Source organism: Oryctolagus cuniculus, chromosome 18 (assembly GCF_964237555.1).
Source record: "Oryctolagus cuniculus chromosome 18, mOryCun1.1, whole genome shotgun sequence".
NCBI lineage: Eukaryota > Metazoa > Chordata > Mammalia > Lagomorpha > Leporidae > Oryctolagus > Oryctolagus cuniculus.
In genome coordinates this window covers 66,858,364-66,880,071 of record NC_091449.1, presented here as the reverse complement: position 1 = coordinate 66,880,071, position 21,708 = coordinate 66,858,364, and the positions used below count along the sequence as shown (strand labels likewise).

General features: G+C 66.6%; 1 protein-coding gene across 1 annotated transcript in view; it reads left to right on the top strand.

Annotated features, from left to right (window-relative positions):
- C18H16orf74 (chromosome 18 C16orf74 homolog) overlaps positions 1-16,888 on the top strand; it is a 45,203-nt gene extending 28,315 nt beyond the window's left edge. The window contains exons 6-8 of the mRNA XM_051829275.2: positions 212-257; positions 14,234-14,377; positions 16,465-16,888. Coding sequence (XP_051685235.2) covers positions 212-257; positions 14,234-14,377; positions 16,465-16,523 — 249 coding nt within the window. The 3' untranslated portion in view covers positions 16,524-16,888. The remainder of the gene's footprint in view (positions 1-211; positions 258-14,233; positions 14,378-16,464) is intronic.
- Positions 16,889-21,708: the final 4,820 nt, after the last annotated feature.

Here is a 21,708-nt window from a genome sequence, read left to right as displayed (position 1 = left end):
GAGGTGCCTGAGCGTCACAGCCTCTGACTCTGAGCAAATGCGGCCCAGATGCAGTCGGCAGACGCCGCGACCTCTCGGCCGGCAGTTTCTCTCCGCCACTGTTTCCTGTTGTGCACCCACCAGGGCCGGGGTGGGGGCTTGGCCACGCGTGGCCAGTGCAAAACAAGTCCCGCCCGCTCGCCCGCCGCCTGAGCCTCTCCTCTCTCCGCAGGCCTGCAGAGCTGCCGACATGGGGCTGAAGCTGTCCTGCCTGACAGGTAAGGCCAGCTCCGCTCCGGCCCCGCCCCCGACTGGGGGCCGAGGGGGTGGGTGGGGGAGGGTGGGCGCAGGCCTGCCTCGCTGCCCCGTCGGTGCACAGCAAGTACTCTGTAGGTGCTTGCTTGGAGTGCTCCCCCAGGCCTGCCTTTGAGTGACAGGGTGTCCCCCAGTGTGCTCCCCCCAAGAAGATAACCCGGGCTGCGCAGAGGAGCAGCAGGAGGCCTGGGGGAGCAGCCAGGCTCACTGGGGCCTCCCGTCACCCCTGCTGGGGCGAGGACAGCGCAGGAGGGAGAACACAGACCCCCGCGGGTGCTGCAGGTGCTGGGGAGACAGTCCAGCCTCCAGCCTCAGCGCCGGACCTTCCCGTCCAGCGCCCGGATGACCCTGAGGCCCCTCAGCCCAGCGTGACCCACACAGGGCCTCTTGGTCCTCAGGGACACATGCTGCAGCCCCCGCCCCACCCCTGCTCTACCCTGAAACCTGGGAGGAGCCCCGAGAGCTCTTGGGCCAGGGGCCGCAGGCCCACCAACCCCTACCCCACCTGCGGGCTGCCTCCGTCCAGCGGCCCTGGCCTCGCTCTCACGCCTGCCAGTGCATCATCCTCCGAGCTCCCTGCCTGCTCTGTGTGGCCGTGGCCGTGGCCGGGCTGGGGCGTGGCAGCTGGGCTCCGAGCCTTGCTGCTGACCTCAGCCTCCTCCCCGGCGCCCAGCCGCCCGCTGCCCTTTCACACCATGCCCTCTGCGCTGGTCCAGGCATGCCCTCCCCCGGGGGCACTCACTGCAGAGAGCTGTCCAGGCGTGGAGCCGGGAATCAGATGGGCTGCGTTTGAGTTCTGGCGTCACCACCGCTACTGCGGCCCCTGGAATCTGCCTCCGTTGCCACACAAGCACCACGTGTGGTGCCCGGTGCTCAGCCCAGTGGCTGTAGCACCACCCGCGGCCTCACCGTTCTTGCATCAGGTGGCCGCGCACTCTGTAGCCGAGCGGCAGGCAGGCGAGGGTGGTTCTGGTTGCGAGCCGTAGTAACCGGCCCTGGCGACCGCGAGCCGGAGGCCACGGGGAAGCTGCAGAAGTGAGGGGAGGAGGGGCGGAAGGGGCCCAGCAGGCTGGGTGACCCCAGTTCCCACCACCCCCAGAACCAGCTCCAGGACAGCATCCGATTGGCCCAGTTTAGGTCTTGGGCCCGCCCCCTTGGCCAAGGAGGCGGGGCGTTTGAGAGACAGCTCCTCCTGTGGGCGGAGCGTGGTTGTTGGGAAAGTGGCAGGAGAGGAGAAAGCAGCCCAGGTCCGTCCAGGGCCTGGCCCCTCGGCCACTGCAGGCTGAGCCCGTGGGACAGTGGGGAGGCGTTTGTTGGCTGAGGCTGAGCGGTGGAGGTTGATCTCGGGCGTGGCCAGCGGTTGGCGGGCTGAGGTGGGTGCGAGCCCTGGAAGCCTCAGGCCTCCCTCCTCTGGGTGCCAGCTTCGTGCGTGGGGGTTTTCCTGTGACGACGGCAGAGCGTGCCCCCTGAGCCATTCGGTACGTGGTTCCGTGGCTGTATGTCCCCTCACACTGCCAAGCCGCCGCCACCATGTGCACCTCCAGAAAGAACCTGCCGTGGCCGCGCGTGGAGACTGTGCCCACACATGGAGACGGTGCCCACGGATGCTGACTCCACCCTCGCAGCCCCCGTGTCTCTCCTGCGTGTCCTCCGGTCCATCCACGGAGGAGCTCGGGTCACTGCCCCTCCCTTTCTGTGGCTGAGCCACGTTCTCTCTGGTGGAGAGACCCCGGGCGCCGGTCCTTCACCTGTGGCTGGGCGCTCGGGCCGTTTTGTGCTCTGCCGTCTTGGCCGGGACACGTCCCTTCTGGCCCAGCTGGGGGCTCAGCCAGGGGTGGACCTGGGAAAGACACTCTGGCCCCCCCACCGCCGGGACCGAGGGCTCACAAGGGCCTGGGCTGCTCAGGGCGGGCAGGGGGAACCTGCGGTGCTGGGGGAGGCCGGCTCGTGCGTCCCTCAGTGCTGGCTGTGTGCCGCCAGCCTCCAGCCCACCACACCCGCCCAGCCCTGGTCTCCAGAGAGATGAGGCCCGCACAGGCACAGGCGCAGACCCCTGCACTCTGCACTGGAAGCGAGCGGGGGCCGCGCCTCCCTGGGTGACACCACCTGCTTTGCCCGTGCTGCCTGTACGGCTTCACGCGGCTGCCCGCAGCGCCGTGCCCAGGCCCCTGCAGGTCCGCGCCGCTGCTCACTGTCCTTGGCCTGGAGCGCGCGGGGCTCCCCGGGGCGGCCTCATGCTGACTCTTCTCCTCCCTGGCCATAGGGCTCTGTCCCGCGCGCTGCCTTGTGGGTAATACCATATCAAACACCTCGGCATTCTGGTTTCTTAAATTGTTACTCCCTAGGGTACGTTCTGTGCATCAGAGAGACAGGGTCACAAGCTAGGCCGACGTGGCTAACTGACCGGGGACTCGGAGCCCCGCCCGCTCTCCACGGTTCACACACCCGCCTCCTGTGCGAGCCCTGAGCGGGCCTGCTTTGCAGAGGCCCCGAGAGACGGTGCCGTTTGCTTGGAGCCTCGCAGCTTTGACCCACGTGGGCGCTGGACCCGGTGGCGGCTTCCAGAGGCCTCGCTGCAGCCACCGTCACCACCCCCCCCCCGCTCCCTTCCCTTCCGAGTTCACTGGGTTCAGGACCCACCTGGCCCAGGGTGAGGTCAGTTTGAGGTCCTTAACTTAGTGACGTCTGCGAAAACCCCACTTGCAGTGAGGTCAGGCTCCCTGGAGTGAGCTCAGGAGTGACGGACGCTTGTCCTCGCGCCCAGGGCCTGGACGTCCACTGCTGCTCAGGGCACCAGGAGCTGGGGCCCAGCCAGGCCCAGGCCCCTCCCCCTCTCCTCTGCCTCCGTGAGGGTGTTCCAAGGAGTCCTCCCTGCACCACTGAGCTGGGTTCAGTCCCCGCTCTGCCTTGGCCTCCGAGCAGGGCCGGCCGGGGCGGGGGGGGGGCTCGCAGCTGCACCGGGCCCTAACATCAGAGCCCTCGCTCACTTTAATGCTCTTTTTTTCTTCTTGAAGTGTCTGCATGGCTCCAATTTCTCCTCTCCTTCTTCTTTTTAAGATTTTTTTAATTTATGCGAAAGGCGCCCTTAGAGAGAGCTTCCATCCACTGGTGGACTCCCCAGTTGGCCACAATGGCCAGGGCTGAACCAGGCCAAAGCCAAAAGCCAGGAGCTTCATCCAGGGTCTCCCGCGTGGGTGCAGGGGCCCAAGCACTTGGGCATCTTCCGCTGCTTTCCCAGGTGTATCAGCAGGAAGCCAGATCAGAAGTGGAGCAGCAGGACTTGAACCGGCGCCCACATGGGCTGCCGGCACTGCAGATGGAGGCTTTACCTGCTGAACCGTGGCGCCGGCCGCTCTGGGTACATTTGTAGCCGGGGCATCGCGGTCCCACCTCCCGCCCTGGTTCCTACTGTGGAGGAGCAGCCCCTGTGTGTGACCTCCCCTGGGCCTCGTCCTGGGCGCGGTCAGAGGCACCGTCACCTATCCTTGCGTACCTGGGGGCGACGTCCGTGTCTCCGGGCTTCCGTGTGCCCCTCTGCTCTGTGCAAGGCCCTCCCCAGCCTGCTCCTTCCCCCGCCCCCTCCATGGGGGCAGGGTGCAGCTGTCTGGGGCAGCTCCCTTGGGGACGGGGCGGGGGGCTGCTGTCTCCACCGTGTGTGAGTGCCCGGGTGCTGCCGTAATGGATGACAGATGGGGCAGGGGCCAAGGGGCCGAGACCCTGGGACCGGCAGGGCCCTGCTCCTGTGGAGTTCCCCCCCGGGGGGGCCTCCCTGCCTCTTCCAGCCCCCAGGGCTCCGGGCGCCCCTCGGCCCCACGAGGCCTCATCAGTGTCTCTCTGCGTGCAGATCTCCCCCTCCTCGCGAGAAGGCGGGTCCTGGGATTGGGAGCTCCTGTCCACGATGAGCTCATCGCGAGGTCTTTAACTAATTACAGCGGCAAAAGCCTCGCTTCCAAATAAGGTCGCGCTCTGAGCTCCTGGGCCGGCCCTCCACGAGGCACCGCCCCTCTGTGTGCGGCAGTAAAGGCCCAGCCCTGGGTGGGAGGTGCCCAGACCCCCCTCGCCTCCGTGTCCACCTCAGCTGGGGGCCGCCTCAGAGGGCCTAGGCCGGGGCAGCTGTGTCCTCGTGGTGGGGGGGTCAGTCCAAGGACACCTCCCTCGTGCCGTCACCCTCCCTGGGCACCTGGACGACCGGAGGCCGTGCGAGGTGGGGAGGCTGAGGCCCAGGGCGCTCTCGCTGGCTCAAGGCCGCATGGCCGGGCAGCAGGGCTCGGCTCGTCGGATGGAAGGCGGATGCCCTCACCCCCACAGCTCCTCCCAGCCCTGTGATGGCCCTGAGGTTCCCCAGGCCCGTGTCCCAGAACCGGCCAGACCCACCCGACCTGCTGAGTCAGGAATGGGGGGCTTCAGCGAGCACCGTGGGGAGCCCCTAGGGAGGTCGCTGTGGTGTCAGGGAGCTGAGCGACTGACGGCAGCCTCCTGCACGTGCCTAGCCTCAGTTTCCCTGTCTGTGAAGTGGGTTGGGTTCTGAGATAAGCCCTGACATCGGCACCCAGTGAACCTTTGCACCTTCCTGCCACAGAGGCCTCTGCAGGTGGTGGGGACCTGGGCAGGCTCAGGGTGACCTGAGGGGCGGCTTTGGCACCCAGCCCCCAGGATGCCGGGCCGCACTGGGAGCGCCAGGCGAGGTGTGGGGTTCCGTGCAGGACGCCAGCCCAGCTCACTCCCGCATCACCGTGGAGCCAGAGACTGGGGCCGGCTCCCTGTGGGGAGGGCCCCACGGGACAGCCTGGGCGCGTGGGGAGTGCTTCGTCAGCATTGTCTCAAGAGACCCGTCGTCTGGGGAAGCGTTCGTTTGCAGCGGACCCAAGAGAATGACGCGGTGCTCCCGCCAGCCCCCGCCCCCGCCCGATAGCAGCCCCAGCCTGGGGGCGGGGCACCTGGGGCACCTGCGTCACCCCGAGCCAGGGCACACACAGTCACTGCTGCTAGCTGGGGTCCCTGTCCACTCAGCTTCCTCGGCGTCTTCCCTGTGCGAGGCCCCGTGTAGACCCCACGCAACGCTCACGTGGGACGGCGCCTTCACTCCTGGGACCTGCCCCATTCTCGTGACCTTGGGACAGAGGGAGACACGGGCACAGCCCTGGCCAGCCAGCCTGAGAGCTGGGAGCCCTGACCGCCTGCCGAGTGCCCCAAGCCCGTCTCAGGGGCTCTGAGCCTCCCCTCCCCTCAGCCTGGCCCTTGGGTCGGGGAGTGGTGCTGGAGGCTGGCGGCGGCGACACCCGTGTTTCTGACTGGCCTTCTGAGGCCGGCTCAAGGTCACAGCAAAGGCCAGAGCCGCGCCGTTGCAGCAGCACAGTCCACAGCCAGCAGAGAGATTGATCAGGCCGCAGTCACCCCTGTTGTGTGCCGGGCCCTGGCCCAGGTCCGCGGGCTGCAGGGACGCACGGGACGGCCGTTAGCCGGCTGTGCGAGGCAGCTGGTGAACGCTGATGGCAGCTGTCCCCTGGGGCTGACTGCTGGCCGCCAGGACAGAAACCTGCTAGTGGGCAAGTGGGCGTCCCCAGGAAGCGGCCAAGCTTGAGAGAGCCGGGGTGGGGAAGAGCTGCAGCCAGTGGAGCTGCGTGGGCGCAGAGGCCCGGGCGTCGGCAGAGCCGGGCAGGCGAGGAGGAACTGAGGGGCGGTGGGGGCGGGGCTGTTGGAACCCGGCTCGGGGTGCAGCTCCGTGCTCACCGCCGCCAGCGGTTTTCGGTGGGGAGTTTCCTGTTCGACAGGAGCTCCCACCGTGGCATCCAACCCAGCTGCACCAGGAGTTGGCCAACGGGCTGCGCATTGACCGCAGTGGTTAGCACGCTGGCCGGGGCACCTGTGCCTGGGGTGGAGTCCCACCTCCACTTCCCTTCCAGCATCCTGCTGGTGCACGTCTGGGAGGCAGCAGATGGTCCCCGCCACCCGCATGGGAGACCCGGATGGAGCTCTTGGCTGCCGGCTTTCACTTGACCCAGCCCTGGCCGTTGTGGGCATTTGGCCAGTGTCTGCCTCTCAAATACAAGTAATTAATCACGTTATTTTTAGGGAGAGGTTGGGGTAGTACAAAGCACACCTGTGCCGCATACAGGAGGTTTTCCCGCGGGGGTAACCCTGGCCCACGCCCCAAAGGCTGGGCCGTGAGGGGGCGGGCGTGGGCCCCGGGCAGCGCTGGTGATAGCTGACACGCTGGCCTTGCAGATGGGGGCTGCCCGCGGCAACAAGGGGCGAGTGAGCTTGCTCGGACCCCAGTGTGCACCTCTAGTCTGGGAGCCTGGGGGGAGCCTGCCTGGAGGCTGCGGGGGCAGAGAGACCCCCAGCCCAGGTTCAGCCCCGAGGAGCAGCACTGGAGCAGATGGCGCCTGGGCTGGCCCCACCCCAGGTCCAGGGCAGAGCGCGTGGCCCTCCTGGCTCCCAGCAGGGACTTAGCCCGTCTCTCTTGTCAACGTTGCTTAAGCTAAGCCTCTGGCAACTGCTGACCTCGGGGAGGAGGGAGGGCTGGCCCGTGGCACCGCAGCGGGGAGACCGGACCTGGGTGGTCTGCATGCAGGCCCCGGCAGCTGGAGTCCAGGCGACAGCGCTGACCACCGCTTACCTCCTCCTGGTGTCCTGGGGCCCTGGGGGCAGCAGCCACACTGCCTTGTTCGTTCCTGAAGTCCTGGTCCCTGGTCAAGGCCTGGCACGCAGTGGGGACCCAGTGCATGCACAGAGAGACCTCTCTGTCTCTGGCCGGCCGCACAGCCGCCCGGTTCTAACTCCTGGGAGCCCATTGCTTCCTCCTTCCCCGGGGTTTCCCCAGGGCTGGCCCAGACAGGTGCTCCGGAAGCGTCTGTGAGGCGGACGACGGGGAGGGAGGAAGCTGGCGCTCACCGCTGGCTCCTGGGGCCTGATGCGGCCCCCGGCTCTGTGCCACTTGCGACTGAAGTGCTGACCACTTGCCACCTGGTGCCCCTGGGCCTGCAGAACTGCCGGTCCCCGCCAGGGGCCGCGTCCCGGAGCTCAGCAGACGTGGGGCCCGGCCCAGGCAGAGGGCCAAGCGTTCTGCTCATTCTTTGCTGATTTATTTTGTTTCTATTTGTTTGAAAGGCAGAGTAGCTGAGAGAGAGAGAGGGAGAGGGAGAGAGAGAGAGAGAGAGATCTCCATCCACTGGCTCACTCCCCAAGTGGCTGCAGCAGCCAAGGCTGGGCAGGCTGAAGCCAGGAGCACGGGACTCCATCAGGGTCTCCCTGGTGCGTGGCAGGGGCCCAAGTACTTGAGCCACCGCCTGCCACCCCCAGGGCGCGCACTAGCGGAGAGCTGACCGCAGGCGCGGGGCTCGGGCTGTCTGGTCGGGCCTGCGGGGTGGGCACCTTCGTCTGCGGCTCCTCCCGGGCTCACGCCAGCTGCTCATCCCTGACGCAGACTGAGGCTTTCTCCTTAATTAAAAAGAGATTTAAAACCTCACTGCGTCCCCGTGGGGCCCCGCTGTCTCCCAAAGGTAAACCGGCAGCGCTGCCCCGGCCACACTCGTGACAGCACAGGCTGCTGTGGAATTAAAAAACAAAGACTAAATGTCTCTGGAACCCTGGAGGCATTTTTGGTTTTGTTTGTTTGTTTTTTAAAGATTTATTTATTTATTTGAAAGAGTTACACAGAGAGAAGAGAGGCAGAGAGAGAGAGAGAGAGAGAGGTCTTCCGTCCGATGGTTCACTCCCCAAATGACTGCAATGGCCAGAGCTGTGCCGATCCGAAGCCGGGAGCCAGGAGCTTCCTCCAGGTCTCCCGCATGGGTGCAGGGGCCCAAGCACTTGGGCCATCTTCCACTGCCTTCCCAGGCCACAGCAGAGAGCTGGATGGGAAGTGGAGCAGCTGGGACTCGAACCAGCGCCCATGTGGGATGCCGGCACTGCAGGTGGCAGCTTTACCTGGTACGCCACAGCGCCGGCCCATTATTTATTTACGTATTTATTAAAGCCTTAAGGCTGAGTTACAGAGAGAGATCTTCCATCTGCTGGCTCACTCCCGACGTGGCCACAATGGCCAGGGCTCTGTCCAGGTCTTCTGTGGCATGAGCTCAACCCTGAGCCATCGCCCACTTCCTTCCCAGGAGCATGAGCAGGGCGCTGGATCTGGAGTGGAGCAGCCGGGACTTGAACTGGTGCCTGTATGGGATAGCAGCGGCATAGGCAGCGGCGTTACCCTCTGTGCCACAGTGCCCGCCCCTGAGAGACCACTGCTCAGCCCAGGGGCCCCTGGGTGCCTGCCCCAGGGCCTTGGCATGTGCTGGGGCTACGCTAGGGTCCTGCTGCTCCCCTGTTGTCCCCCCAGGAACACTTTCCCCGCCACCACCGTCTCCCCTAACTCCTGCCTCCCTGGGCCTGACCCCGGCCCCTGGCTGCAAGGCAGGCAGGCTCAGGGCCAAGTCCTGTGTGACCCAGGCACGGTCCCTCACTTCTGTGTCCACCCGGAAGGCCACGTTGTAATCCCGTCTGCCCCACGCGGGACCGGACGAGGCGCTGGGCGAGATGCTCACCCAGCCGCACCGATGGCCTGGCCACCCCGGGGGCTGCCCTGCTGTGTCCCACCCGACCCGAGGATGGGCCCCTTGTTTGCTGCTGGGGAGGCCCAGGTGTATCTGCCAAGATTGCTTCTGGGCTGGGCCCCGGCCACACGCAGGAGGCTGAGTGTCAGCCAGTGGCCCCCACGGTGGCTGAGCCGACGAGTAAGGGCCCCGGCTCACACCCGCAGCTTAGGCTTACCCGTGTACAAGGCCAGGCCTGGCCACTCCTGCCTGCACAGCCCACACAGCGGTCACACGGCAGCCCGCACCTGCACAGAACGAGGGCCAGTTTCACTGCTCGGCACCCGGGGGTGGGGGTGGGCACTGCCCTGTATCCACAGCTAGCAGGAGAGGGAGCAGAGACACGAGAAGCAGGTGGGTCTCAGCCAGGTGTGCCTGGCCTCCCTGCACTGTGGTCCCACCAGGTGCGTGGCAGGGCCCGGTGGGGAGAGCTGGGTTCCGGGCAGGCACTGGTGCTGTCCTCCAAAGAACCAGTAGAGGGCACCCTTCAGCCGCGATGCTTGCAGAGGGCTTGGCGTTGGTCCTGGGTTGGAGGCAGAAGCAGGGAGCAGTGCCGGGTGGGGTGTGGCGCTGGATGCGGGGTCTCGGGCCTCAGGAGAAGCAGCCGCTGGTGTGGAAACGTGCTGGGACCCCTCACCCCCGCCTTTGTGAGCTTTGGCTTCCGTGTACGCAGAAGGGCGGTGACCCTGCTGTTCTCATGGGGCGGGGCGTGGTGGGGGGTGCTGAGGACAAGCTTGGCCAGGGACACTCAGGGGGCGGTGGAGGGAGCTGGTCACCCCAGGCCAGCATTTCCCAGGCCCTGGCTGCTGTGTGTCCCACACTGGGCAGCCTTGGGTCCCATGCCAGGCCTTTTCCTGCAAGGTGGCCTCACGGCTCCATTTTTAGACAGGGAAGCTGAGGCTGGGAGAGTAAAGCCACCAGCCCTGGCCTGATGGTGCGGGTGGGAGGGGCCTGCGTGGGTGTGGCGCGTCCCAGGGGATCCCAGTGGGCAGCGGTCACACCGGGACCACGACCCTGTGCAAGGCTCACACGGGGCGCTGGCGGCAGGGCTTTGAGTCTGGTTTGCACAGGGCTCTGCCCCCATGGCCGCTGCAGCCCCCAGCCCTCGGCTGAGCCGCCGGCCCTCAGGGCTTCCCGCACCAGCCCCCATCCTGCCCCCAGGCCTGGCCCCCGGAATCCCAGCCAGGCCCTTCCCCTCAGGAAATAGGCTTTTAATAGCCCGAGGCAGGCACGCAATTAACGAGTCACAATCCGGCCTCAGCACACGGGAGGCCCCCTCCCGGCCAGAGCTGGCGTTTGCTTTCTAATCCCCAAAGTCGGCTTTATCCTGCTCAGAGCTTTTCCCTCCCCGGCCTGAGCTGGGGCCCCGCCCTCCCGCACCCCTCCTGGCGTCCCGACCGCGGTGGGCGTGGGCGTTGTCAGCACCCTCCACTCCGGGGTTGGAACCTCGGGAGGAAGCCCACCGGAGCCTCCCAGCTCGGCGGGGCCTCCCCAGGAGCGTTTACGGTGGGGAGGGGCCCCCGTGCACCCCTCGTCCTGCCAGGCCACTGCCCACCTGCAGCCTGGGCCTGGGGCTTGGGTTTTGCTTCCGGCGTTAAGGAGCCCTTAGCTCTCAGAGGCTCGGACTTGTCCCAGGTCAGGCTGCCTGTGCCCGTCCAGAGAGGACGGAGGAGGCTTGGCCACCACAGTGCTGCCAGGGCTGAACGTGGGCTGCCGGCTGTTCCCGTGAGCTGGTGTTGGGGCGGCCACGCCCACTCATCTCCGCAGGGACCGAAGCTGTGTAGCTGGTGCAGGCCACACGGAATCGGGGCCTGGGGCTGGCGCTGTGGCACCGTGGGTTAACCTGCAGCTTGGCCTCCGGCAGCCCGTGTGGGCGCTGGTTCTCGTCCCAGCTGCTCTGCTGACGATCCAGCTCCCCGTGGGTGCACCTGGAAAGCCGTGGGAAATGACACAGGTGCTTGGGCCCCTGCCACCCGTGTGGGAAACCAGGCTAGGGCCCCTGGCTTTGGCCTGGCCCAGGCCTGGCAGTCGGGGCCATCTGGGGTGAACAGATGGAAGGCTCTCCTCTCGCTCACTCTGCCTTTCAAATAAATCCTTAAAGGAGCTCTTTCCTGCCTGCCCCTCTCAGACACTTTGCTGGCTCCCACGGGCAGGACTGTGGTTACGGGAAGCGCCGGCGGCGGCCGGCGTGTGGGTGCAGACCACGGCTCTGCCCCGAGCCAGTCCCTGCGTGTGCAGGTGGCTCTCGGCCCAGTCTCTGTCTCCGCTGCTGTGAGCTGGGCTGGTAGCGCTGCCCCAGCCGGGCGGCGAGGGCCAAACGGGAAGGCGCTCACGGGGCCGGGGCCTCTTCGGGAGCTTTCTCTGCACTGTGCCGCCCTGGGCTCCGGTGAGGCGGGAGGGGTGTTCTGCCGCTGCAGAGAAAGTTCCGGAGCCACCGTCCAAGCCCCGGTCCCCAGCGAGCCACCGTCCAAGCCCGGTCCCCAGCGAGCCACTGTCCAAGCCCCAGTCCCCAGCGAGCCACCGTCCAAGCCCCGGTCCCCAGGGGCTCCAAGTCCCACCGCGGAGACTGCAGTGGAGGGCCCAGCAGGGGGCGACAGTGGCACAAGCTCCCTAGGCTGGGCTGGCGCCAGGTACCTCGCAGTTCAGGCAGCTGGGTGACCCCACCCCACGTTTGTCAAAAACAGGGCGCCGCCGAGGTGAGGGACGTGCCGGCCGCACGGCCCGCCCCACTTCTGAGCCCAGGCGTGAGTCGGGCTCCCACGCCCCCTCAAGTGTGGCCGTTGCTGAAAGGACCCCCAGAAGCCCCCGGGAGCCGGACACTGGGTTCTGGTTCACTGGAGACACGGGCTCCGCTCACCGAGGGGGAAGCCGGCGGTGCAGGTGTGGGCTTCCCGCCATCTCCCGGCGGGCGGTGCCGGCCTCCACCAGCGCTGCCTCCCGGGGCCGGGCAGGCGTCCTTAGCGCCGACCGTCACCCAGTGCGAAGCACCTGCCGCAGACTCGCGGCTCAGACAGCAGGCGTCTCCGGCCTCAGCTTCAGGGGGGCGGGATATTGGCAAGCGGCTCTGGCTCTGACTGACTCGACTGAGGCAGGGAGCGACCCAGCTGCGGGGGCTCCGTCTCCCCTGCAAGCCAGGAGCCGAGCGCCGGCGTGGCTCCCTCCGCCCCACGCGGGCCTCTCCTCGCGTGGCCCGGCCCCGAGAGGGAGCACGCAGGAGGCTGCGTGTCCTGAGCTGCGTGTGGGCCGCCGTCTCCAAGTCGTCTGGGACGCACGCGGGCCTCTTGGGGGCGTTAGGAACAGCATCCCTGGCTCGGGGTGCCTGGCCGCGGCCTCTGCCCCCCCCCCCGCCCGGCGGGGGGCTGCCGTGATCCCGCTCGGGGCTCCCTGGGGACGCAGGTGCTGCAGATTCCTGACGCTGCCCTTGAGAATGCTGAGCGCGCTCCCGGCTCTGTCCCGGGCGCTGCACTGGGCTCCCGGGCTGGCACCCTTGGCCCCTGCCGAAGGCCATTGAGTGTTTTTTTTTTAATTTATTTATTTATTTGAAAGTTAAAGTTACACAGAGAGAGAAGGAGAAGCAGAGAGAGAGAGAGAGAGGGGGGCCTTCCATCTGCTGGTTCACTCCCCACGTGGTCAGAATAGCCAGGCTTGGGCCAGACCAAAGCCAGGAGCTGGGAACTTCATCTGGGTCTCCCCTGTGGGTGCCAGGGTCCCAGGAGGTGGGCCATCTTTCACTGCTCTCCCGGGTTCATTAGCAGGGAGCTGGCTGCATTATCTGGCCCCCAGAGCTTTTTTTTTTTTTTTTTTTTTTTTTTTTTTTTTTTTTTTTTTTAAAGATTTATTCACTGTATTCTAAAGGCAGAGTTACAGAGAGAGGGAGACCCAGAGCCTGAGAAGTCTTCCATCTGCTGGTTCACTCCCCAGATGGCCTCAACAGCTGGAGCTTCCTCCAGGTCTCCCACGTGGGTGCAGGGGCCCAAGACCTGGGCCATCCTCCGCTGCTTTCCCAGGCCACAGCAGAGAGCTGGATTGGAAGTGGAGCAGCTGGGACTCAAACCAGCACCCATATGGGATGCAGGGACTGCAGGCGGAAGCTTAACCTCCTATGCCACAGTGCCCCACCCCCCCCAGCCTTGAATTCTCTGACGCGTGTGTGTCTCAGGAGGCCCGAGCAGGCGGAATTTGGTCAGCGTGGAAACGTGCGCAGTGAGGCTCGGGTTCCTTTGATCCTGGTGCCGTCCCGAGGGAAGGGAGGGGCCAGTGTGAGGGACAGCTGGGGAAGCTGTCAGGACCCGCACACACAGGCTGTGACCTGATTGGCAGGTTCTGCTGTCATCTGGACCGAGAGGGATAAGCCTGGGGCGGGGGAGGTGGGTAAGAAGACTGGTGAGCAGCCTGAGGAGGGAGGAGGCCTGCTGATTGGTTCATCACCAGGCTGGGGGCGGGCACTGGCTGCAGGTGGCCCAGGGAGAGTCCGCAAGTAGACTACAAGTACTGCTTTATTTTTCCCTTAAGATTTGTGGGTGTGTTGGGGGGGGGGTGGAGAGGGAGATCTTCCGTTCACGGTTCACTCCCCAGACGGCTGCCACAGCCACGTCTGGCCAGACTGAAGCCAGAGCCCAGGAACTCCATCCAGGTCTCCCACGTCAGGGGCAGGAGCCAAGCACTTGGGCCGGCTTCTGTGGCCCTCCCAGGCACACTAGCAGGGAGCTGGATGGGAAGTGGCGCAGCCGGGAGTCCAGCGGGCGCCCCGACATGGGATATGCCCGCATAGCACTGCACCACGACGCCGGCCCCCACCAGAGCCGCTCATGTCAGCGGGGACCTGTGCCTGGGCTTGGCCGGGTTACCAGGACCTAACACGTGGGCGAGGGAGGTGGGTGAATTCAGCCACTTAGAAGAAATGGCCAGGAGTGACACGGGTGAGACGAAGCCCGTGTCTATCCAGAAACCAAGTCTGCCCTGAGGAGCCTCTGGGCAGAGACGGCCCAGGCCCGGGCGGCTCCGCCCCCTGTGGGTCAGAGTCCGCCGGGGCTGGGTCGGAGCCGAGCTCGGGAGTCTCCCTGCGGTCAGAGCCGTGTTCCAGGCACCGTCGCTGCCGTGCCCGTCGGGCTCCTGGGCACTGAGGGTCCAGTAGGGAGTGAGACTCGCTGAGTGATGGGGCGGGGGGGGGGGCCTTCCCTGGGCCTCGGTTTCCTCGTCTCTGAGCGGGGACAGCAGTGGCCACCTGCCGCCCACCCTCAGACCCAGAGCGATGGCGAGGGGAGGGAGGCGGCCACGGCGGCAGCTCCCCGGCGCCACTCATGCCTGTCTCTCTGTCGTGTGTGTCCGTGTGTGTCCACGGCCCGGCCTCTCAGGGTTTAAAATGTGTGTCAGCAGCGCCGGCAGCAGCCACGACCAGGCCCCCGTCCTGAGTGACAAGCACCTGGACGTGCCCGACATCATCATCACGCCCCCCACCCCCACGGGCGTGCTGCTGCCCCGGGACTCGAGGCCGACAGGTGAGGCTGGGCTGGGGCCGCGGCAGGGCCGATGAATGTGTGCTGGGACCCGGCCACCCCTGGCCACGGCCCCAGCCCCAGCAGGACGCAGCCTGCAGAGCGATGGGCTGGACAAGGCCCGCTGGCAGCCGGGATGATGGATGGACGGGGCCGGCCAGGCTCCCTGATGGATGCGCTGTCTCCTGCCAACAGGACGGCGCTGCCTGCCGTTGGCGGCAGCCACTGCTGGCCGCACAGCGCGACTTGGAATCAGCCTGCGCCCAGGCTGGGGCTGGGCCCTGGGCCTGCTAGAGGGAGGGAGACGGCTCCCCGCAGCGGGAGGGAAAGAGGGAGGCCCATGCGGGCGCGTGTTGGCGCTCATCCCCGACAGATTCACTGGGCTAAGGGCGGTGGGCTGCTCCTCCCACCGAGCGCTCCCGGGGACTCTGAGGCAGGTGGGGTCTTCATCCCCATTTCCCAGGTGGATAAACTGAGGCTAAGGGAGATCCCTGCCACACAGCTGGTAGGTGGTGGAGCTGCAATTCAGGGCTGGCCTCTGTGGTCTGGGGCTTGAGCTGGGGACCCCGGAGCCCTGGTGGGAGCCACTCCCAACCCCCCCCCCACAGGCCTTGCTGGGTGCCTGCTGATACAAAGTGCGTGGCGGGCACCGCGGGCGGCAGTGCTTGGGTAGAATGTTCCGGATGAGCCGAATCTACATCCCAGCCTGCCCTCCAGAGCCAGTGATACGCCCCGTGGGCCGGGAGCCGTGGGTCGTGTTCCCCGTGGCTTCCCCCACACCTGGCACCGAGCCTCCCCGGGAGCTGGGCTGATTGTTCCAGCCAAGTAGGCTGAGTGGCGTCCACCTCTGGCTGGGCAAGGGGAAGGGCCAGGTCCAGAGACAGACAGGGACCCCCTAAGGGCACACAGCCGGGGAGGGGACGGGGGGGCAGGGCTATCCCCCCCGCAGCGCCCCCCCATCCCCCAGCTGGTGTCTGAGCTGGGGGCGGGGCCTGCTCTGCCTTCCAGCCCCTCCCCCCAGGCCTCTCGTTCTGCCCTGTGAGATGAGCTCACCGGTGCTGCCTGCTCCCCGGGCAGCGAGAGCCCAGGGCCATGACAGCTGCTCTGCGGGGTCTGTGGGGGGGGGGGGGCTTCATTGATTTGCTTATTTTTAATCGATTTTATTTCTGAGAGGCAGAGCGACGAGAGCGAGCCCCTGTCCTTTGGTTTGCCGTCAAGTGCCCGCGGCGGCTGGGGCCGGGGTCAGCCAGGGAGGGCCAGGGTCAGCCAGGGAGCTCCATCCAGGCCTCCCATGGACATCAGCTGTCACCCAGAGGGAGTGACAGTAGCAGGAAGTCGGAATCGGGGGCAGAGCAGGACTTGAACCCAGGCACCTCCCACGTGGCGGCTTCCCTGCTGTGCCGAAGGCCCCTCGGGGTTCCTTTGGGCTCAGGCGTCCCTGGGTTAGTCCAGGATCAGGGCACCTGTGTCCCTACCCTCCTGTGCTCTCCCCTCCTGCTCAGTCAGGTGGCGGAACTCCAGCCCCGCCCACTGTGCTTCCCGACAACGCAGGTGCAGGACAGAGCACTGGCCTCGGTTTGAGGCCCGGCCTTGGCTCTTACCCGCTGTGCGACCACGAACGAGAGGCACCGCCCCCAGGCCTCAGTTTACCCGTCTGTAAGGTGGGGATGACGAGAGGACACTGGCAGCGTGGCTGGCGTTCTGCAGCAGGAAAGACAGCCGGCCCCGGGGGTGCTGAGCGAGGACCCAGGTGTCCCGGGCAGCCCTGCCGGCAGGGCCCCGCCCTGCGCCTTCGGCTCATCCACAAGACTGAGGCTGGAGGTGGCATCGCCCCAGCCCTCCCCCAGCAGGGGCAGCTGCAGGAGGGGCCCAGGGCCCAGACTTCCAAACACGAGGTTGGAGAGCAGGTGCAGTGCGTGGAGGGAGCTGGCCTGGGGCTCCCCGAGAGGCCAGCGCTCCTGGGTGCCTGCCCAGGCTCCTGTGATGCCGCAGCCCCCGGGGTGGGGGTGGGCACAGGCCTGGGCAGTCTGCGGCAAAGGGCCCGGCGGGGTGGGGGCCCCGTCCCAACGCTGATCCCCTTCTGCCCTTAGTCTGGCTGGACGAGACAGGTTCAGGCCCGGATGACGGAGACATCGACCCTGAAGCTTGAGGGGAGCCAGCTGCCGGCCACCGGTTTGGCTCCTGCTCCAGGCATCCGGGGTCCCGGCTGCCTGGGACCCTGCGCTGGGCACCGCGAGGCACGGCGGGAGGCCTGGCCCCGTCCGTAGACCTCCGCTCCACGTTCCGGCTGACCCCGGCTGAAGAAGAAGAGGAGAGGGCACTGCCCGGCGGGTGAGGGCTGCCCTGGACGAGCAGGCGGGCGTGGGACCCGCCCCGAGGCCAGCAGCGACGCGGACTTCTCCGTGAGGAGCGGCGCGGGTTTTTCCGCTCTGTCTCACCAACACCGAGACGTGACCTCCAGCAAAGTGACCTCCAAATCCTCTTTTGCACTCTGAATAAAGACTCCGTTACGAAGTGGGAGTCCTGCTTCCCGGGGGCGGGGGGTGGGGGGGGGAGACGGGGATCCAGGTACAGAGGTGGCTCTCAGAGTCCTGGGCCGCGGGGGCCCTGGCCGTCTCGTGCCCCTCCGTTTTTAGACCCCCCTCCCCGTAGGCCTCGGCGTGGTCTGGGGCCCAAGGTCACTTGGAGCTCATTTGAGCCGCTGCCAGCTTGGGATCCAGAAATACACAGTTCTTGGACGTGAAGCAAGGTTGTGCTTGCCTTTTAAAAAATGTTTATTTCATCTACTGGAAAGGCCGAGCAACAGAGAGAGGGAGGGAGTACTTGGGTCTGCGGCTCACCTGCATAGGTAGCGCTAGGCCAGGCTGAAGCCGGGGTCCAGACCCTGGGGCCATCGTTTGCTGCCTCCCGGGCACATTGGCAAGAAGCTGGGTGGGAAGCAGAGCTGTGGGGACTTGAGCGGTGTGCGGATGCGCGGTGCGGGTGTTGAGGCGCCACAGCGCACTGCAGAGATCGCCCGCCCACATCCCGTGGACTGCCCGGTCCTGGCGTGCGCACCCTGTGCGTTTCCCTCCCACCGCTGTAGCCGGGTTCCCCCAGAAGAACAGCCCGAGCCCAGGAGTTGACTGGGGGATGGTCCGGGGGTGGCTTCATTGTGCCCTGGAAGGACTCACAGGCCCCAGAGGAGCCGCCGGGGCTGTGGGTAGGGTTGGTTCCAGCAGGTGCAGCCGGTGCAGGCTGGATCAGCAGGGGCAGGAGGCACCCGCAAGACCGGGGGCAAGCCTCCAGCCGTCCCCTCTCCACGCTAACTTCCGACAACGCCGGGTGACAACACGCTCGGAGCACTGCCGGCCAGGTAAGCACCCCCAGCCCCGGCGGGCCTGGGCCCTGGTCACATGATGGGAGACTGCCTGCCTGGCTGACCTTGGCCTCCAGCGCTGCAGAGGCCGAGCCCCCAGCATAAAGCAGACACTTGGTCAGGCCGTCCATCCCAACGCCCAGAGGTGACCTCCCGGGAACGGGACAGAGGCCAGACCTGCCCTTTCTGCAGGCGCCAGAGGCCACCCCCGGGGCTGAGGCCGTGGGCTCTGCCTCCACCTCCCTTCCACTGCTGGCGAGGGCGGCTTCCGGAGCCACCTCCCAGCCTGCTCCCCCACGGTGAGTGGTGCACGTGCTGAGTCGCTGGGTGGCGGTGGCCCGCGGTCAGGGCAGCTCCCTGCACGGCCCCGCCTGCCTGCTCTGCCCTCGCTCCTTGGAATTCTCATCCCTGCTGAGCCAGGCCCCGGCCAGGGATGAGGGATCCCTGTGCCGCTGGCCACAGGAACGCCTGTGCGCCGCTCCCAGAGGGGCCGCTGGGGGCAGAGGAGCCGCCAGCCGCGTGGAGCACCTCCGCGGGACCACTGCTCTGCTGCCTGCGTCACTGTGGCCTTGCTTTTCCCGTGCCTGGGTCTGCCGTCCGTGGCTCGCTCTCCGGCGCTGGCCTTCCCGAGCAGCCGTCCTGGCCCGACCCCGGCGGTGTGTCTGTAACAGCCGCTCACAGGTCGCAGCTCGAGTGAGATGGCGCCTTGCGCTGACTCGATCACTACCCCAGAGGCCCCCATCTCTAATTTTAAAGAAGTTTTTGTTGATTTGTTTTCATCTTATTTGGGAAGTAGAGACACAGAGAGAGGTCTTACGTCGCCTGGTGCTCTCCTCACAGGGCAGCACGGGGACTGGCACTGTGGCACAGCGGGCTAAGCCACCGCCTGTGGTGCTGGCTTCCCCTTGGGTGCCGGTTCTAGTCCCGGCTGCTCCACTTCCGATGCAGCTCCCTGCTAGTGCACCTGGGAAAGCAGCGGGAGACGGCCCAAGCGCTTGGGCCCCTGCAAGACCGGGAGAAGCTTCTGGCTCCTGGCTTTGGCCTGGCCGTTCCAGCCATCTAGGGAGTGAACCAGGGGATAGCAGACCCCTCTGTCTCTGCCTCTTCCTCTCTCTTTGTAACTCTGTCTTTCGAATAAATAAAATAAATACCATTTTTTTAAGAGATTGTGATTCTCCTCCCCTTCCGCGAGCTCTGCTCACCGCCCCCGTCTGTCTGCCCTGCTCCTGCAGGTCCCCCAGGTCCCACATTCAGTCGCCTGCCTGCGTCCGGCCTTGCCTCCCGTCTGCTGCAGTCTGGCGTCCGCGCCAGGCCCTGGGACCGCGTCCAGGGCCCCTGGGAGGGCTGGAGGGCCCTGCCTTCGCCTCTGCTGCCAGCTTCATCTCTGGTCCCGCTGAGTAGCCTGCAAGTGCGGCCCCCACCCCAGCAGAAGCCGGCCCTGGCCGTCCTCCCCTTTGCTCGGTCCCGGCTGCGCCTCCTGCTTGTCCTCGTACGTGTGCCCCTGGCTTTTGTCCCCGCTGCTGCATGGCACACAGCCCTGAGCACTGGGGATGCAAGACACAGCCGTCCTCTGTGCTGCTGATGACGGGGGGGGGGGGGGGTGGAAGGGGAGGGCGGGGCGCCTGTCTCTTTCACGTGACCCCAGCTGAGACGCATTGTCGGGGGCCAGGAGACACGACCCCAGCTGAGACGCATTGTCGGGGGGCCAGGAGACCCACCTGCAGGATGACGCGGCCCCAGGACACCCCCACCCACCACGCAGCTGCCTCTGCCTGGCCGGCGGGGCTGCCGAGGTCCAAGCGCGTGCGTCTCAGCAAGGCCGGGTGGGAGCTTCGTCGCCCTGCTGACCAGGCCCTGAATCCCAGGGCATCCCCTCTGCTGGGCCGAGGCCTTCCTCGATTCCACAGCAGGAGAGAAGGACGCCGAGGCCCGGTACAGGGACAGCAAGCGGGGTCGGGGTGTGGCCCCTCCCCGCCTCCTGCCCGCCCTCCTCCCGGGATGCCTTTCTGCCGTGGCCCCTGCTCTGTGGGCTGTGGTCCCACCGTGCTCTGATGCCCCTCGCGGGGGCCCTGCGGGCGGGGTCCTTGCTGTCCCCAGCTCCTGCGGCCCGGCTTGCTGCTGCCCCTCGCGGGGGCCCTGCGGGCGGGGTCCTTGCTGTCCCCAGCTCCTGCGGCCCGGCTTGCTCCTGCCCCTCGCGGTTCACACTCACTCCCGTGCCTGTCTGGGGAAGCGGCGCCTCGTCGCACGCCCGCCCCGGCACCCCGACCCCGTGTCCCTGGACCCCCCCAGGCAGTGACTTGGTCTCGCGTACCAGCTTCTCTGCAGGCGCTCACCGTGGTGATTTGAGTGTGCCCCCCCCCCCCACAAACTCAGGGCCTTGAAGAGTTTGGGGCCGGGGCCTTTGGGAGGTGATTAGCGCGGGGGGACTGTGTGGGGCACGGTGGCTTTCGTGGCTCTGGGGAAGAGGGAGAGAGGCCCCGGCCAGCACGCTTGCCGTGTCCCCACGTGAGGGCCCCCGCCATGCAGCATGCAGGTGCAGCCCGGGGCCCCGCCCGCCGCGGTGCCGTGGTCTGTGCTCCTCGGCACCCAGAAGCGTGAGCTGAGCAGCGCCGCGTTCTTCCTAAACCTGCGCCGTGAGGCTGCCCGAGCCCAGGCGGTGGGCGAAGGGAACGTCACGCCATCGCGCGCGTGCGCCGGGCACTGCCCTGTGCTTCTTGGATGTGTTTTAACCGGAAGCATGGCCGTGGCAGCCCTGGGAGACGGGCAGCGGGCCGTGTGCTTTCTGCTGTGTGGCCAACGGCTCCGCACTCAGTGGCTCGGACCCGTGAGGGCCCAGTGCTCACTCCCTGGCCATGGGCGTTGTCATGCCGGTCCCGGTGTCCTCCCCGGAAGCTCAGAGCACAGGGCCAGCCACTCAAGGGCTTCTGCCCGCGACCCGGCCCTTGTTCCCTGTGAGCTGGGGGCCCTGACCCATGGCGCGAGGGGATGGGCAGCAGCCGTGTAGGAGGAGGTGACCTTTGCCCTCACTTGCCCAAGGGGCGGGGCAGAGGTGGGATTCAAGCCCAGAGCCCAGGCGCTCACCAGCCATGTGACCCTGCCCTCCTCCGCACTAGGGACCAGGCCAGCTCCTCTGCCTCTGGCTTCTCCACCTCCAAGCCAGATCCAACCTTTACCCCAGGCCCGCCTCAGTCCCCAGGCTGGGGGGCACCCTGGTCCCCACCCCCCCACCCCACCCCCAACCCCCGGGGCTCAGAGGCCTGCTCTCTCGGCAGCTAGTCGCCCTCTTTATCCCAAGCTTTTAGTGCCCATGGCAACGGCGGTGGCCGTGCGCTGGGGATGCCGGCAGGAGGGCCCGGCTGCGGCTGCTCTGCCCTGGGAAGCTGGGCTGGGCTTGCTTCCAGGCACGGGAGAACGACTTGGTGGCCAAGGGGTCACAGGGATTCCGGGCTGTGGGCTGCTTGCGGTTGGAGGCCTCGGCCCTGCCTGGGTACTGTGAAGTCAGCAGAGGGGAGGGTGCCGAGGAGAGGCAGACAGCCCCACCCCGACCACTGCACCCTTGGGGGCGGGGGCGCTCCCCACCTGCTCAGATAAGCTCCGCCTCCCTGTGAGGAGGGGCTGGTGGAGGCTGCTAGTGCAGCCTCTTGGGAATTTTCAGATAGAATGGGGGGAGTGGGTAGCAGCCGGGGTTGGGCCAGACGCCTGGCGTGCTGTGTGTCCTTGGGAAGTCACTCGACCCCGCTGAGCCTTTTCTGCAGGGGTAAGGGGGGTACTAATCCCTCCTTCAAGGACCACTTTTTTTTTTTTAACTATTTATTTATTTATTTGAAAGGTAGAGTTACAGAGAGGCAGAGGCAGAGAGAGAGAGAGAGAGGTCTTCCATCCTCTGGTTCACTCCCCAGATGGCCACAATGGCCAGAGCTGAGCTGATCTGAAGCCAGGAGCCAGGAGCCTTTTCCAGGTCTCCCACGTGGGTGCA